Here is a 17,800-nt window from a genome sequence, read left to right as displayed (position 1 = left end):
GCGCCTGATTACTGAACTAAGTTATCTTGCGCTAATACTGTCAAAACACACAAGGTTTACATATAGACTCGGTTATATCTAAAATGAAAGTAAACAGTTGAGAGAAAAACGGATACGTGCATGTATATTAGATGCGTGCAGGTCTTAAAGAGACAGCCGACTGTTATTAAATGGATAGATCACCCTAAAATTTAATTTCTGTCATTATTTACTCACTGTCACATTGTCCCAAACCTGTATTAATTTCTTTCTTGTGCTGAACACAAAAGATATTTTGAAGAATCTGGGTAACCAAACAGTTGCTGGTCCACTTTGACTTTGATAGTAGGGGGGAAATATGGAAGTCACTGTGGACCAGCAACTGTTTTGGTTTTCCAAGTTTCTTAAAATAACATTTATGTTCAGCAGAAGAAAGAAACTCTTTCAGGTTTAAAACAACTTTTGAGTGAGTAAATGGTGGTATCAAAATAAAACACTATGATAGAATTGACAGACAGATGACAGAATTTTTTGTTTGTTTTATTTGTATATTGTGTATATTTGTAATGTGTATCTTTATTCATATTTTTTAATAACAAAGATAAAATAATGACAAAGATTTTTATCTTCGCCCACTTTGGCCTAAATATCTGCCATTCTTTTTTTTTTTGTTACCTTGAAAGGCTGTTTTTATAATAAGGAATTTAGTTGGGCTGTAATGCTCAGACAACTTGCAAAATAGTAAAACCAACATGACAAAGAATCTTGATAAAATCACGAATCGTGATATTTCTAAATAAAAATCATATTTTTTCCATATTGCCCACCCCTAGTGTGAGCGGTGCTTCATGTATCTCTACACTTTTGACAACAGACAATAGAAATGTCGCTGAAACTTGTGACTGCACCTTTATGTGAGAACTGGTTATATTTGTAGCTTGCTTTCAATTAATGCTCTTCCTGAAGTGAGGAGAGAGTTTTGAATTCTTAACCTCATAAAGCCTGACATTTAACATCATTTATTGAAACTTTGTACAAAATCAAAAAAAAAAAAAAGAATAAATAATCTACAATGAAAAAGTTTACATTTGTGTATTGTTGTGGTTTTTTTTTCTCCGAGTATCATAGTTGATGCATCAGATTTGTTTGGCTTATGTAGTATGATGTAAGAATATGGAGTTTATAACACCTTGATTTTTTTCAGAGGCCCAAATTGAGTAGTATATATGTAGTTTAGTGCAGATGCTGATATTTATACAGCCAGAAAGTAAGTTGGAATCCTCACAGCTTGTACACCAATGAGATCTTTATAACACCATAGCAGACCATTTACATAAAATGCATATAAATATAAAAATAGTGTCTGTTTTTCTTGAGCATGTCACACTTGCTTATAAAATGATTCATTTCATAGCATTTTTGCTTTCCACGATCACTCTATACCTCCTATAAAATGTCTGAGTGAGATGATATTTAAATGCTTAGTTTTATGATCCAAAGCTCTGAAGTTTCATAACATATAATGCAATCCAATGCATGAACAAATAAACATTCACATTTAAACATGCTTTTTCTAAAAAATGATGTCTGGATAATCAAGTAAATCTAAGTTGCTTCAGTCCAGTTAGTGTTCATCTTGAAATATTACTAAGAAAATAAAAGTAATTCTATTGTTTACTTTATAAAAATCAGAAAAGATTACACAGCAAAAAGACTCATGAAGCACAAGCTGAAGGAGGACGTTTTTACAGTTTCATTAATAAGTCTTTTACTTCCTGAAAAACAGAAGGCATGTAGTAGATTGTGTTCAGCAGGTTTTGATCACCTTGATCATTTAGAATCTTAGAAATTTGCATATCAAATATGAGACCGGGTTAAAGTTGCATTAGCTACTTATTTCACGCTTATTTCATTGGTTACTTATTTCATGTTTTTGTTTGCCTGAGTCTTAGAGTCCTCATTTGTCTCACCCTCTCTCAGATTTTAATATTTCCGTCTCGTTCTGTCAGGTGGACAATAACGTGACCCGTCATCTGGACGGCACTCTGAAGCGAGATGACTGGGATATTCTGATTCTGCATTATCTGGGTCTGGACCACATCGGACACATCAGCGGACCCCACAGCTCTCTGATTGGACCCAAACTTATGGAGATGGACGACATCATCAAGAAGATACATGCCTCGCTCATATCAAAGGTGTGGTGTCGTTTGACTAGATCTTTGCTCTTGACCTCTTCAATATCTCAGACCTGTCCTGATGAAACACTTTAATGAAGCAGTCTGGTCCCACGGATCTACACGCCATTCATTGTAGTGCATGTTTGAGTGTTTCTCTTTGCACCTTCAGGGATTTTCTGAAACCTTTGATATTTGCTTTCCTTGACCTTCATTTAGTGGAATCATATATCAAGTTCTTCTCCTCCACAGTTTTGTCTGTAGCCAGTCTTGAAGTGTTTACTCTTTTTAGTGCCGTTTGCCAAGTCTGCCATCTTTATTACTATTGCTCATACTGAGGGTTACTGATTTAAACAAACCCCTGACACCAAGTATTAAACTTCAATGTGTAACTGAAACATTGTTGCTCTAGACATGAATGATTCCTCAAATCGTGTGCTTTTAGTTTACTAGGTGATCAGATGCACAGTTTTCACCTGCTGCGTGATTAAACAGGTGAAAGTATCCCACAGACTTGTGTTGAATATCATAGGAGATCAAAAATATCGTAGGTAGGTTAAGGGTGCACTCTTTTTACTTGAGCCTAGCAACCACATAGTAACACCCTAGCAACTGCACAGAACAGCCTGGATTTATGTCTTCTGCAGGAGCAGCAACACTATTTTTTTCCAGCCTGTCAAAAGCGAGGCTCATTTTCCTCTCTCAGTTTTGAAAATTCTCCTCTCACTGTGTTTTTAAGGACTAAGCAGTTCTGCTACATTCTGACCCAAATACAGATCTATTCCGAGCGGACCATTTGCCTGGTTTCAGCCACGGTTATTATAGTAAACGAAAACTGAAACTATTAATAACATTTTTGTTAATTCACATACTTATTTACATAAAGCTGAAATAAAATATAAATATTAAATAAAAAAACTAACTAAATGAAAATGAGAAAGCAACTAACTGAAATCTGAAGCAATAAAATCACTGTAAATTAATAAAAACTAAAACTGAAATTAAAATTATTGAACATAAATAGTAATAGTAATACTTAAAAAAAAACTAAAGCTAATAAAAAGGACAAAAGCCCCTAACAAGTTTTAAACTAAAATTAAATTTAAAACTGAAAACACAAAAATAAAAGCTTTTAATAAAAACTATTATACAGTGGGGTGGGGGGGGATATTTGATCCCCTATACTTAAATAGTGTCTTTGCAATCAGGTCGACGATATCGCTGGAAATGAAGTGTCCCCAACTAAGCAAGCTAGAGGCGACAGCGGCAAGGAGCCAAAACTCCATCGGTGACAGAATGGAGAAAAAAACCTTGGGAGAAACCAGGCTCAGTCGGGGGGTCAGTTCTCCTCTGGCCATTCGAACCAGCAGTTCAATTCTAACTGCAGCAAAGTCAGATTGTAAGGGCTCAACTGGTCCCAGTGGTCTTTCCCGATGGCCGTCTAAGTGGCGGGGTCCTCATTGGAGATCTGTCTCTGGCGCTCATCTCGGTGTCCTGGTCTCCGCTGACGTTCAGGGCTGTAGAGGTCATCTCTGGGTGCTGATCCACCATCTGATCTAGATACAGACTGGATCTGGTGACTGCAGTGTCCATCTGGGCTGGATACGGACTGGATCGGGTGGCTACGGTGACTGGGCATATGTCCCCGGGGCTCATCCAGGTGTCCGGCCTCCGCTGACGATCAGGGCCACATACATCATCTCCCGGCGCCGATCCACCATCTGATCTGGACTGAGAAACAGAATAGAAACAGACAAATATTAGCGTAGATGCCATTCTTCTTATTATGTAACGAGTACATCATGTGTTATGGGGAGTGTTCCCGGTTCCGGATCTAATTAATGCAGCCTAATCCTTTAACGGATTTGAATAATAGAAGTGTATTAGTGTGTTATGTGTAATGGTGCATTCACACCGGACGCGACTTGCGCGAATAAATCGCGCTATTCGCGCGTAGTTGGACGCGTGAACATTTTGGGTTTACTCGCTTCATTCGCGTGTGAAATACGCTTCATTCGCGCGTGAAATTCACTGCACAACAGACGCGAATTCGCGTCATGGGCGGGGCTTCTGCCAGGGGGCACAATGACTGCCACAGAGAGCATATGTATAGAATTTGGCAAATAAAATCACCTTTATGTGCTATGGAAACACTGGACCCGTGTATTTCAGCCGAGAATGTAGTTGTTTAAAACTCAAATCTGCTGTTTATTTACAAAAACAGCCCCTATTTGAAAATGTGCTTTGCCGATTTCGGAGCCGTGAGCTCCAGGCGATCACCGGGCGCTCGTGCTCATGTATGCCGAAGAGAGGAGCATAACCTCGGCTAGTCTGACATTTGCCGCTGGCTCTGATGTCTCTGTAGTGGATAAACATAAGATATCATTTGTAAATCTAACATGTAATCTTTGGTCTATGGTACAGCTCCGGGTATCCACATACAGCGACAATGATTTTGTCCTTTATTGTTGTTTTGATTTCTGCCTCTGCTCCACACGTCACTACTAGAGCAAGCTCCTGATTGGTTGGCGCGGCGCGAAATATCCGCCAAAGTTCAGATTTTTCAACTTGCGCGATTCGCGCGAATCTTGCGTTCCGCGCGTCAAACGCTCGAAACGCTCAATTCGCGCCGCGCCATTCGCGCGAATCGCGTCATTCGCGCGAATCGCGCCGCAGGATGTCTAATCGCGTCTTTGCATTGACTTAACATGTAAATCACTCGCGCTTAACGCTTCTTTCGCGTCTGGTGTGAATGCACCATTAGCCAGGTTAAAGAAATGTGTCTTTAATCTAGATTTAAATTGACAGAGTGTGTCTGCCTCCCGAACAGTATTAGGTAGATTGTTCCAGAGTTTGGGTGCTAAATAGGAAAAGGATCTGCTGCCCGATTTTGATATTCTAGGTATTATCAAATGGCCAGAGTTTTGAGAACGCAGCAGACGTGGAGGACTATAATGTGATAAGAGCTCGCTCAAGTACTGAGGAGCTAAGCCATTCAGGGCTTTATAAGTAATTAACAAGATTTTAAAATCTATACGATGTTTGATGGGGAGCCAATGCAGTGTTGACAGAACCGGGCAAATATGGTCGTACTTCCTGGTTCTAGTAAAGACAGCTGCTGCATTTTGGACCAACTGTAATTTGTTGATCAAGCGTGCAGAACAACCACCCAATAAAGCATTACAATAGTCTAACCTTGAGGTCATAAACGCATTAATTAGTATACATTTGACGTTGAGAGCATAGGTCGCAATTTAGATATGTTTTTGAGATGGAAAAACGCAGTTTTACAGATGCTAGAAACATAGCTTTCAAATGAAAGATTGCTATCAAACAGCACACCTAGGTTCCTAACTGATGAAGAAGAATTGACAGAGCAGCCGTCAAGTGTTAGATAGTGTTCGAGGTTATTACATGTGGGGTTTTTAGGTCTGATAATTAACACCTCTGTTTTTTCAGAATTTAGCAGTAAGAAGTTACTCGTCATCCAGTTTTTTATATCGACTATGCATTCCGTTAGTTTCACTGGGCCGCGAAGAAATAGAGCTGAGTATCATCAGCATAACAGTGAAAACTAACACCATGTCTCCTGATAATATCTCCCAAGGGTAACATATAAAGCGTGAAAAGTAATGGCCCTATTAAAATCTAGATTTAATAAACGGCCAGTATTAAATCTAGAGTATGATTTCGACAAGGAGTAGGTCCGGAAACGTGTTGTCTAACACCAATAGAGTTCAGAATATCTATGAATGCTGATCCTAATGCATCTTTTTCATTATCAACATGGATATTAAAATCTCCAACAATTAAGACTTTATCTGCAGCCAGTTCTAACTCCGATAGAAAATCAGCAAATTCTTTAATAAAGTCTGTGTGGTGCCCTGGTGGCCTGTATACAGTAGTCAGTACAAACATCACAGGGGATTTATCACTAACACGTGTTTCTCTAGATAATGTTATACACAGCATCATAACTTCAAACGAGTTATACTTAAAGCCTACCCTCCGATAAATACTGAGAATATTGCTATAAATTGTAGCAACACCTCCCCCTTTACATTTCGGACGTGGCTCATTTTTATAGCAGTAATCTTGGGGGGTGGACTCATCTAAAGTAATGTATTCATCTGGTTTTAGCCATGTTTCTGTCAAACAGAGCAAATCTAGATTATTATCATTGATCAAATCATTTACAAAAAGTGCTTTTGTAGAAAGGGACCTGATATTCAGTAAGCCAAGCTTTATCAATTGTTTCTCTGTATTGTAAACATTTTTTATTTGTTGAACATCAATTAAATTGTTACTCTTAATTTGGTTTGGACGTTTTCTGTATTTTCTAGTTCGGGGAACAGACACAGTCTCTATAGTGTGATATCTGGGTGAAGGAGTCTCTATGTGCTGAGAATTAACTGACTTCTGTGACGTAAGGCGGCTAGCAGACGGCCGGTTTAGCCAGTCTGTCTGCTTCCTGACCTGGGCCCCAGTTAGTCAAGTACGAACTCTAAGACTATGTACCATATTTCTACAGAGAAGAGCGGCACCACCCCAGGAGGGATGAACACAATCTCTTTTCAACAGGTCAGGTCTGCACCAAAAACTCGTCCAATTGTCTATAAAGTCTATGCTATTCTGCGGGCACCACTTAGACATCCAGCCATTGAGTGATGACAGTCTGCTATGAATCTCATCGCCACGGTAAGCAGGGAGCGGACCAGAGCATATTACAGTATCTGACATCGTACTTGCAAGTTCACACACCTCTTTAACATTATTTTTAGTGATCTCCGACTGGCGAAGTCGAACATCATTAGCGCCGACGTGAATAACAATCTTACTGAATTTACGTTTAGCATTAGCCAGCACTTTTAAATTTGCCAAGATGTCAGGCACTCTGGCTCCCAGTAAACATTGGACTATGGTGGCTGGTGTCTCTATTTTCACGTTCCGTACAATAGAATCGCCAATAACCAGAGCACTTTCATCAGGTTTCTCAGTGGGTGCCTCACTGAGTGGGGAGAACCTGTTTGATGTTTTGATCGGAACGGAAGAGCGGTGTTTTGACCCGCGACTAGGCCGCCTCACAGTCACCCAGCTGCCCTGCTGCACGGGCGCAACCGGAGCCGAACAATGTACAGGACTCCCTGAGCTAGTCGCATCCAAAGCAGTATCTACAGCCCTCACATTCTTACTATCCTCAACTAAAGTTTGGATGCGTGTCTCTAATTCTGAAACCTTCTCTGTCATTTATCACATGTGAATCCCTCATCGCTGACAGAGCGAGATAAACTATACATGTGACATGAAGTGCAAACAACAATAGCAGGAGAAGAAGCCATTTCTCACCGTGACTGATGAATGATACCAACTTAACTTATCACTTACCACTGTTGTTTGATGAACTCGTGAAAAACGGAGCGAGAAAGAAATGAAAACGGAGCGAGAAAAAAGAAAACAATAATAGGCATGAATGGAACCGCAAGTAACAAGCTAACCAGCTGATGCGCTGCACTCGCGGTTTTAAAAAGCGAACGATCAAATTAGTTAGATTAGTTTGATGATAATACCAGAAATATGGTGGGAATTAAGTTATATATTATCACTTTAAACAACAGAGAGTGAAAGTAAGGTAAAGATTCAATAAAAAAAGCGGAGCTACAAACGCAAACCTCTCAACAGCACAACAGACAGGGACAGACTGAAGCAATCGATCCAAGACTTTGTTGGTGATCGACATTGGCCCTGACTGATTTGCTGTCTGATTTGCAGAATTAGCGTTAGCCTGTTCATGCAGCCCACAGCATCCGTTAGGCAGAACATTCTGTTGCTCTTAAAGTCATTTTTTTTGACTTTGCACTGCATCCAAACAAATGAAACTTTTAAATGTTTTAAATGTAACTACACTGCTCTGCATCATATCTACTAAATTAAATTAAATTCTTGTTTCTTACTAATTTTGTGTTGCTGATTCCAAAAATACTGTCTGTTTTGCTCGAGCATGTCACACTTTCCTACAAAATTATGCATTTCATATGCTTTCCACGATTTGAAAGCTGAGGCCCTTTGCAGATTGTAAGTTAAATTACTCATTTTGAATACTTCTTCTAAGGGCCTAAAATAAAAGCTCTAAAGCTCTAGCTCAATAATAAGCTCCATAAAAGCTCTACTTTACAGTTCAATAATATTATCATGATAATTCTTTGTTTTAGTTTCCCCTTTTTATTCTGCCTGTTTTTAATAAAATAATTCACATACAGTTGGTAAATTCTCAAGTCACTGGCCATTGGCAGGTATGGCCAAATTTTTGTTTTAGGCCCTGCCTCTTTTTTTCTGCCAACTCAGATGCTGTTACAATCTCCCAAATAGTATGGAAAATGATTTTAGTAATTTCTAAAATGGCCAACCTCCTATAACCGGAGCTTCTCACTGATTCATGCATTTAATATGAATTACATTTGCTGCAACCTGCAAATGTTTTCACAAACACCAATTTTCTTTTTTTGCATGGGAATTTCAATGAAATCGAGGAACGCTACACTATCAATAACGTCTCCAACATAAATGCACCCACTTTTTTTCCGTCACGGGGCCTAAACACGCCTCTTGATTGGTGACATCTGTATAACCAGCTGCGTCCTACTTTAGCACCCCACAGGCCTGCTGCCCATTATAATATCTGCATGCGAAATCTGTTCCCTCAGCAGGTGAGAGAGTTTAACTCCCTACAGGACCAGAGGAACACAGGAGCCCCCTGCATTATGACACATCCAACACTCATTAATCATCAGCCCTTTATGAGAGATCTTATAGGAGCCGTTAATGTAGGTTATTCAGAGCGTTGCCTTAAGTAACAATGAATTTTAGGACATGATAAAATGGTGTGTCAGTTAACATCTACAGCAAGAATGCACTAGAACAGAGTTTTTAAAGGGGTTGTATATTAGAAGAAAAATCACATAAACCTGAGATGAAAGAGCTCAATGATAACATAGTTAAATAAAAACTTTCTCACCAAAAAGAGAATTTATAGAAACTTAGTAATAGTAATAATGATGTCACCCTTATTTTACAGCACAAGGTAAATAATAATTCAGCCAAAATAAATTATAGACTTTGTTTAACATGTATAACATACTCAACACTGCTGGCCACAAAAGTGAGTACACCCCTAAGTGAAAAATGTCCAAATTGGGCCCAATTAGCCATTTTCTCTCCCTGGTGTCATGTGACTCGTTAGTGTTACAAGGTCTCAGGTGTGAATGGGGAGCAGGTGTGTTAAATTTGGTGTTATCGCTCTCACTCTCTCATACTGGTCACTGGACGTTCAACATGGCACCTCATGGCAAAGAACTCTGAGGATCAGAAAAAAAGAATTGTTGCTCTACATAAAGATGGCGTAGGCTATAAGTAGATTGCAAGACCCTGAAACTGAGCTGCAGCACGGTGGCCAAGATCATACAGTGGTTTAACAGGACAGGTTCCACCCAAAACAGGCCTCGCCATGGTCGACCAAAGAAGTTGAGTGCACGTGCTCAGCGTCATATCAAGAGGTTGTGTTTGGGAATTAGAAGTATGAGTGCTACCAGCATTGCTGCAGAGGTTGAAGGGGTGGTCAGTGTCAGTGCTCAGACCATACGCCGCACACTTCTAAAGATGATGCACAAGAAAGCCCGCAAACAGTTTGCTGAAAACAAGCAGACAAAGGACATGGATTACTGGAACCATTTTACTGTGGTCTGATGAGACCAAGATAAACTTATTTGGTTCAGATGGTGTCAAGCGTGCGTGGTGGCAACCGGGTGAGGAGTACAAAGACAAGTGTGTCTTGCATACAGTCAAGCATGGAGGTGGGAGTGTCATGGTCTGGGGCTGCAGGAGTGCTGCTGGCACTGGGGAGCTACAGTTCATTGAGGGAACCATGAATGCCAACATGTACTGTGACATACTGAAGCAGAGACTGGGCCGCAGGGCAGTATTCCAACATGATAACGACCCCAAACACACCTCCAAGACGACCACTGCCTTGCTAAAGAAGCTGAGGGTAAAGGTGGTGGACTGGCCAAGCATGTCTCCAGACCTAAACCCTATTGAGCATCTGTGGGGCATCCTCAAATGGAAGGTGGAGGAGTACAAGGTCTCTAACATCCACCAGCTCCGTGATGTCGTCATGGAGGAGTGGAAGAGGACTCCAGTGGCAACCTGTGAAGCTCTGGTGAACTCCATGCCCAAGAGGGTTAAGGCAGTGCTGGAAAATAATGGTGGCCACACAAAATATTGACACTTTGGGCCCAATTTGGTCATTTTCACTTAGGGGTGTACTCACTTTTTTGGCCAGCGGTTTAGACATTAATGGCTGTGTGTTGAGTTATTTTGAGGGAACAGCAAATGTACACTGTTATACAAGCTGTACACTCACTACTTTACATTGTAGCAAAGTGTCATTTCTTCAGTGTTGTCACATGAAAATATATAATAAAATATTTACAAAAATGTGCGGGGTGTACTCACTTCTGAGAGAAGATACTGTGTGTGTGTGTGTGTATATATATATATATATATATATATATATATATATATATATATATATATATATATATATATATATATATATATATATATATATAATATATGATATATAAATAATAAAAAATTGAAAATGTAATAAAAAAAGTATGATATGATCATATATTAGTGCTATTGATTTCATATCCAGGGTCCATTTCTCTTAGTAACTTTAAAATAAGTTGTTTTTAAGCCTCAATTAATTATTCTCATTATCTAGGTTATCTGATAGTGATCTGTGCCTTTGCTTTACACCTGAGGATGATTAAAAGTCTGTTTCCATGGTTTTGAACTACACTTCCTGTTTGCTGCCATACCAACATTGGAGCATATTGGGCTGGCATGTAAATTTCAAGGTTCCTCTGTAAGACGACAGAAACATTCAGAGGTGCTTTTGAATAATGTTGTCTTGTTCATTTCAGAAGCTCGACTACAGCGTGAAATGATGTCTGAGATTGTTTCCTGCTATTAGGTTTTCTTGCCTTAACCTGAGTTTCTGTACCGTAGTTCAATAGGAAATTGATTCCTCCCTGATATCCATTTGAATTATGCTCCGTGTGGGATTGTTTGGATGTGACGGAGGGAAGAGAAGGAGCGCCAGCGAGAGGAAATGAACGGGTGAGATGAATTTGGTGTCGGATTTTGAGGGATTCCCTGGAGGGCTGTATTGAGTCAGATGCTTTGTACTGCTGACAGATGCCGTTATATTAGAAATAATTTATAGGATAGAGCACAAAATCAATTTTTTCTATAAGATTTAGTGTTTGCACACCAACCAGTCCAAACCATTTGGATTTCGGTCTATAATGCAAGGCTCAACAGTAATGGTGTCCGGGTGATTCAGGGCCAAGATAAGAGTGTTTCAGGCCTGAGAGTGTAATGTTTGTTGTGTTTTATGCCTTGTAAAGTTAAATATTTGGGCGTCTGTGTTGAACTGAACATTGTTGTTCACCATGTTTCACCAGATGAAGTCATTTACTGCTGCTGATTGATAGATGAGGTTTTGTTGAATTTTCAAGAATAATTTTTGGTAGTTATTTTTATATTGTTATGTTCAAAATGAAAACTTACTGGACTCAAGCAATTTAGACCCACTTGATTATCCGTATACCATTTTTTAGAAGAAACATGTTCAAATTTGAGTATATGATTGTCAGACATTTATTTGTTCATCTTTCGGTCATCATTGTATTGCATCATATGTTTTGAAACTACAGAGCTTTAATCATAAAAACCAAGCATTTAAATCTTAAATCTTATCTTACTAAGAAATATTATTGCCAGATATGATGACAACTGATATTTATATAATTTTATGTAAACAGTCTGCTATGTTGTTATAAAGATCACACTTATTTACATTACAAGCTGTCAGAATTTTATCTGACTTTCTGGCTTTATAAATATCAGCATCTGCTGATATTTATATATACACACACACACACACACACACACACACACACACACACACACACACACACACACACACACACAGTCTTGCTTCATTTTTGGACTTGACTGATAGTAAAGCCTTGTTCACTTGTTCAGTAACTGAGTCATATTGACCGCTCTGACTGATTTAGTCAGTTCAGTTCTCAGTGAAGGATTCGTCAGGATGAATCACATCCACAACTCATACGTTTTTTTCCCCTCATTGTTCAAAAGGTTTATTTTGGATTCTACTGGCACACATCTCTTACTCGCACTTCTCTTTCTGCCGTCCCTTTATCTCTCATTACCTGTGAAACACACAGCACAGGTCTCCCTTCCTTGAGATCAGTGGGTCAGTTCTTCTCTCCTCTTCTTTTAATCACCGCGTTTTCTTTCGATCTGCTCCACATAAGTGGGTGGTCATTTTTCATCCATGCAGGAATAACGCTCACTGATTGGGTGTTAGTATATAAGAGTGTGTATTTAATTTTTAGTGTATAAAATGTGGCTATGTTACATGCAAACACAGTTTCTGTTCACTAGTCATATTAGCTCTTCTGTTGCCTCCATAACAACTTAGTGTCATGTTTAATATCATATCAGAATGGCAAAGGTTCACGATAAAATCAGCATTAGTGTGACCTTTAGATCCACCGCCAATAGTTACAGCAGTGAATTGGACAGCTGCACTTTCGTCTTGAGATGAACTTTTAGGCTTCCAGGAAGAGCACATGGCATTGAACGAGGTCAGGTCTGCACCTTTGACCTGTCCTCCTGCCATACACACCACAAAGTTTCAGTGATGTACTGGTGAAACTACTTTTCATGCAATTACTGTACAATAAATACGGACTGAAGCTTACCAGATTGACTCCAATTTGTGAACAAATCATTCAGATCAGCTTTGTGAACTAGATTAGATCTGACTCAAAAGAATGTGTTTTTTACAAACGGCACATTTCTACTTAGTAACTGAAGCAGATTTCAAGATGTCCAGTGACTTATTTTGGTCTGTTCCTCACACAAACTATTGCATGACAAGACTTGGATGCTGATTATATGTGATCCTTTTATGATACTTGTTTTGGAAAAATGTTTTATTTTCACCATTTTGCCTCAGTACCCATTCATTGAAATTGTGTGAAGAATAGCAAAGTGCAACTCTTCAAAATTACTACTTTTGTGTTGCAAAGATGAAATTACAAATAATGACAGATTTTTTTCTATTCATTCGTTTAAATTGCAGCTTTTTGATGCATTCACAGATTAAATTGAATTTTAATGTCAAGGCTCCTTGACATTTAAAGAAAAAAAAACTATTTAGGATTTGGTAGGATTTTTTTTTTTTTGAAGGAAGTCTTTACATACCAAGGCTGCATCATTTGATAAAAAATGCAGACATAGTACTAATTATGAAATAATATTACAATTTAAAATAGCTGATTTCTATGTGAATATATTTGAAAATTTATTCCTGTGATGAAAGCTGAATTTTTAGCATCATTTCTCCAGTCTTCAGTGTCATATGATCTTTCAGAAATCATTCTAATATGCTGGTTTGCTGTATAATCAATAATCATTTAATTATGTAATTATCATCAAGATTAACAGTTGTGCTGCTTCATATTTTTGTAGAAACCATGATCCTTTGATGAATAGAGAGTTCAGAAGAACAGCATTTATTAAGAACAGAAATGTTTTGTAACAATGTGTTTACTGTCACTTTTGACCAATTGAATGCATCCTTGATTGTTTTTTTTGACACCAAACTTTTGAACGGTAGTGCACATATGCAGAACAAAAGCTTTTTTGTATATGCAAATTCAGTCAAACTGGACATTGTGTTTCTTCTCTTTGAAAGCCAGCAGAGAATGGGTTTTAGATGTTTTTGTGTTCCTGCTCAAAGCCCCGTCACCCAACAGGCGTTTTTAACTAAAAAGACAGAAAAAATGACTCAAATGTGCGTCATTTGTCGCTGAGGTAAATGACCTGTTAGCTTCACTTTGATATGTTCTTGTTGTTATGGCATAGAGGCTCTGAGGGTCTCTAAAAGCCCCTCTGCTGTCACAAGCGTCACTGAGTATTGAGACATTACTCATTAGACACACTGAGGTGTTTGAAAGCCATTGAATCATATGCAATCTTACTGTTTGACAGTCTCATCTGCAATTACACGGAGCTGTGATGCTGTTGGACAGACGAGGTTCGGTTTAACATGTTCATCCTGTGCCTTCCTGTTTGTATCTCTTGTGTTGTGTTGAGATGCTTGTGTTTTTCATTTGTGGACTGAGCTGACGGCCCTCGCGTAGAATCCATCCAAACTAATGAGATTTCTCACACATTTCCCTCTCTCTCTTACTCTCTGTTTGTTCTTTTTCATATCTTTTTGTGTTTGTATTTTTAATAACGGCAGGACTCTGTTTTTCTAAAAACATATATTATAACAATACCTTTTGTTTCTAACACACATTAGTTTTAAATTCAGCATATTATAATAAACATAGTTAACATTAGTTAATGCGTTAGGCATCATGACATCATAAACCTAATAATTAGCAATAATGTATTACTTTTGGTTTATTCTAATTTCTAAACAATAGCATTTCAAGTTTTATAAATACGTTGATAATGTTTAATAATTGTATGATATAATTTTTAAAATTGTAAAATAAAATGAATATTAAAAGGTATATAAATAATAATAATAATAATAATAATACATTTATAAATTAAAAAATAATAAATATAGATTATGAATTTGAATGAAATTGCATTTTAAATTATTAAATCAACAATTATTATTATATTACAAATGTATATTTTATTGCAAAACAACAACAACAGCAATAATAATAATTATTAAATGTTATATTATTGCAATTATAATATTACAGTTATAATTACAAAATTTATATTTGATAATGCAATAATAATTATAATAATAAAAAGATTTTAATAACAATAGTAAGACAATTATAATATTATTATAAAAATGTTAAATAAAAATAAATGTTATATGGCAATGTTTATAATATTACAAAATGTATATTGTATTATTATAATAATAATAATAAATGTTATATTATGGCAATTTTTATAATATTACAATGTATAATTTATTATAATGAAATAATAATAATAATAATAATAAAACAACATTAATAATAATAATAATTGGCGTTATTATAAATTAATAAATGTTATATTATGTCAATAATTAAATTTTTATTGTACTACTACTGCAATACTACTATTAATACTACTACTACTACTAATAATAATAATAACACATTTAAAGTAAAATTTATAACAAAACATTTTTCATAATGTATTTTAATATAAAAATAATATTTAAATATAATAAAATATTATATGAAATATAGTATTATTGCTACTACTATACTACTACTAGGCTACTACTAATAATAAATATGCATTTTACAAATATACATACCACGGATTAAATATCTGTTGTGTTTGTTTTTACTTTTTTCTCCATTTTGAGTCTTTCTCTCTGACTCTCCTAACAGCTTCTTTTGCCATCTAACACTCATGTTGTAGAGATTGGGTTTGTACCAGTTTGTTGCGGTTCTTCCCGTCTTACTACATCATTTTATTCTCTCTCATGTATTCTCACATTCCCTGGACAGCGTCTGCGATGAACACATCAATTCATTTCTCCTCCAACAGAACAATCTTTCCATCCCTTTGTGTGGTGCGGCTGAATAAAGGAAGCCGTCCATTTCAGGCTGGGGACAATGGAAGATCTTGTCTTTAGCCGCTGGCCTGCACTCTATTCTCTCCTGCTCTTCGGGGCCGTACGGGGCCACAGGACCCCAGAGCTGCGTTCGGCGTCTTTGTACTGAGGTTGTTCGCCTGAACTGGGAGTTTGGATTTTATCCTGTTATTCCCACTCAAACCGATGCATGTTGTGTAAATTACAACTCTTCAGAGAATCTGAATATAATGGTACGCTTTAAATTCCTGTCCTCCTTTTCCAAGTCCATATCCCTCCTGTGAAGACGAGATTTCAGACTGTAAATTGGGCCACGCTTTTATACATTCCCCCACACTGGTTTCTTGTGTCTGCTCTGTATAATTACATGCAAATCTCTCATTTGCCTCGTTTTGGGACAAAGTATCCGTAGAGGAAGTGGTCGTGTTTGCTGATTTTACAATTAATTTTGTCTTCCTGCAATGAATACTGCTGCATTGCAGAGACCTTGGACATTTTGCTCTGTTTAAATTGAAATCGCATATTAATCATTAATAATGTCATTGAAAGTCTGTTATTTAAATTGAGTGCTTGCCGTGACCTCCTCGTCTGGCTACTTGTTCTTTCTCAGATGCTTTTAGTCCAGAGCAACTCAAAATACTCTCTATACAGTCTCTTTGAGGTGCAGTTTTGCCTAGAGCATCATGGGTAAAGATTCTAGCTCAAGGACAGGACTTCTGCATATCACTAGAATCGGTCTACATCAAAAATATACATTAGTTTGTTCATTATTACGACATGAACCAACAATGATCAGTAATTTACAGTGTTTGTTAATTTAGGTTAATTTTAATTTCTACATATACTAATAGATGTATAACATTTATAAGTTGTATAAATTAGTGGTAGTAATAATAATAATAATTATTATTATTACCACCACCATGGTTATTATAGATAACTAAAACCATAAAAAACATTTCAGTTTCTTGAATAATAAACATAAATAATTAATTAATAATAATTGTAAAAATAAAAATACAAATAAAAATAAAAATGACTAACTAATAAAAAAACTGAAACATGAAAGTAAAATCTAATTCAAAGTATTAACAAAAACTATAAGAGTATCTCAATACTTATGTAATACTGATTACTGCTACTAATGTAAAATTGTAATTTAAACAGTTAATTCTTCAATAAATCTGATAATGATGATAATAATAATAATAATAATAATAATAAATGACAATGCATTTTTTAAATTTCAAGTTGCATAAAGTAATGCATGATTATTATAACATAATGTAATACAATATAATATATAAATTATATTAAATCAATACTAATAGCCAATATTAATAATATTATAAATTATAAGATTTTTACATATACATTTCAGGTTATATTAAGATAATATAATGTACGTTACACTATTATAATAATAATAATAAATTACATAATGCATTTTTAACATTTCAAGTTGCATGGAGTAATTTATAATTGTCATAACAATACAAATTAATTATAGTAGTTAATATAAATAATAGTAGCCAATATTAATAATATAATTAATTAGAAGATTTTTTTACATTTACATTTCAAGTTGTGTATAAGATGTATAACGTACCTTGAAATATAATAATAATAATAATAATACTTATTATTATTATTATTATTATTATTATTTCAGAACGATTTAATAATGAACAATAGGATATATTTGTAAATCAGCATTCATTTAGATTAATACATGATTGTTAAACAATATATTATTTAACAGTACATTGTTTTTATTCTATTGAGAAGAGCAGCATGAACATCCTTCCAACGCTCTCCTTTTGTGTTTCACGGATGAAGGAAAGTTTGGGATTGGAGTTTTGAACATCATGAGCGTGAGTATCATTGTTCCTCCTTTAATAGCTTTAAAGGACAC

At 36.4% G+C, this 17,800-nt stretch overlaps 1 protein-coding gene across 1 annotated transcript in view; it reads left to right on the top strand.

Annotated features, from left to right (window-relative positions):
* The window catches only part of LOC306883571 (GPI ethanolamine phosphate transferase 2-like), a 137,894-nt gene that overhangs the window by 15,686 nt on the left and 104,408 nt on the right, over window positions 1-17,800 (top strand). The window contains exon 4 of the mRNA XM_079438934.1: window positions 1,989-2,177. Within this exon, the coding sequence (XP_079295060.1) occupies window positions 1,989-2,177 (189 nt within the window). The remainder of the gene's footprint in view (window positions 1-1,988; window positions 2,178-17,800) is intronic.

The sequence above is a fragment of the Barbus barbus genome, assembly GCF_936440315.1.
Source record: "Barbus barbus genome assembly, chromosome: 17".
NCBI classification, from domain to species: domain Eukaryota; kingdom Metazoa; phylum Chordata; class Actinopteri; order Cypriniformes; family Cyprinidae; genus Barbus; species Barbus barbus.
This window is presented reverse-complemented; position numbering and strand designations above follow the sequence as displayed.